The sequence below is a fragment of the Trypanosoma equiperdum genome (genome assembly GCF_001457755.1).
Source record: "Trypanosoma equiperdum strain OVI genome assembly, contig: ctg_1775, whole genome shotgun sequence".
NCBI classification, from domain to species: Eukaryota; Euglenozoa; class Kinetoplastea; order Trypanosomatida; family Trypanosomatidae; genus Trypanosoma; species Trypanosoma equiperdum.
Window position 1 is genome coordinate 1 of NW_027123810.1, and position 680 is coordinate 680.

At 40.0% G+C, this 680-nt stretch overlaps 1 pseudogene across 1 annotated transcript in view; it reads left to right on the forward strand.

Moving 5' to 3' along the window:
• The first annotated feature begins 268 nt into the window (after positions 1–268).
• TEOVI_000598300:pseudogene overlaps positions 269–680 on the forward strand; it is a 549-nt pseudogene continuing 137 nt past the window's right edge. The window contains exon 1 of the mRNA in view: positions 269–680. Coding sequence covers positions 269–680 — 412 coding nt within the window.

Here is a 680-nt window from a genome sequence, read left to right on the forward strand (position 1 = left end):
CGAACCGCGCACAGTGGGAGCGAGTTCTGGAAACAAGACTATCAACGAGTTCTGGCAACAACAGCAGTACTCGTTGAGTGAAATTGAAGAAGTCAGTTGACCGGTGGTAGATGTACGTTCTTGTCAATGGTGATTTGACTGTGTATTTAAAAAGTGAAATGGAGTTCTGGGAGTACTGTAGTGGATGTGAACACTATCACAATCAAATATTTTCCATGCCTACAGATATACATGATACGTTTGGTACGTGGGTTGCCTTCACGGAAGTATGTACAAATCTTACCAATTTTACCCCCTTGTTTTTTATCTTTTATTGAGTGGTTTCTCTGTTGTTTTGATTGAGCATGTTTGGAGGTGCAAAGAATTTTTTCCCCCTCCTTTTTTTTCTTTTTTCATTCTGTGTCTTGATCAATATAATTTGGGGTGTTCCCCCCATGTATATTTTATTTGGATACTGGGAGGGATGCATTTTTTTTCTTTTTTCTTCTTTGGTCTTACTTTGGTTTTTCTAATTTTTTGGGAACTTTGTACTGCATGGGTAGCTGACCTCTTAACGCCTACCCATGCGAGACTCCTATCTCTTCTCCCCTGTTTCCCCGTCGCATGGAAGGGAAATGAAGTTGGCTGCACCAATTTTTTCTTCCCTCCTTTTCGCTCCTATCGCAGTATTTTTTTTTTTT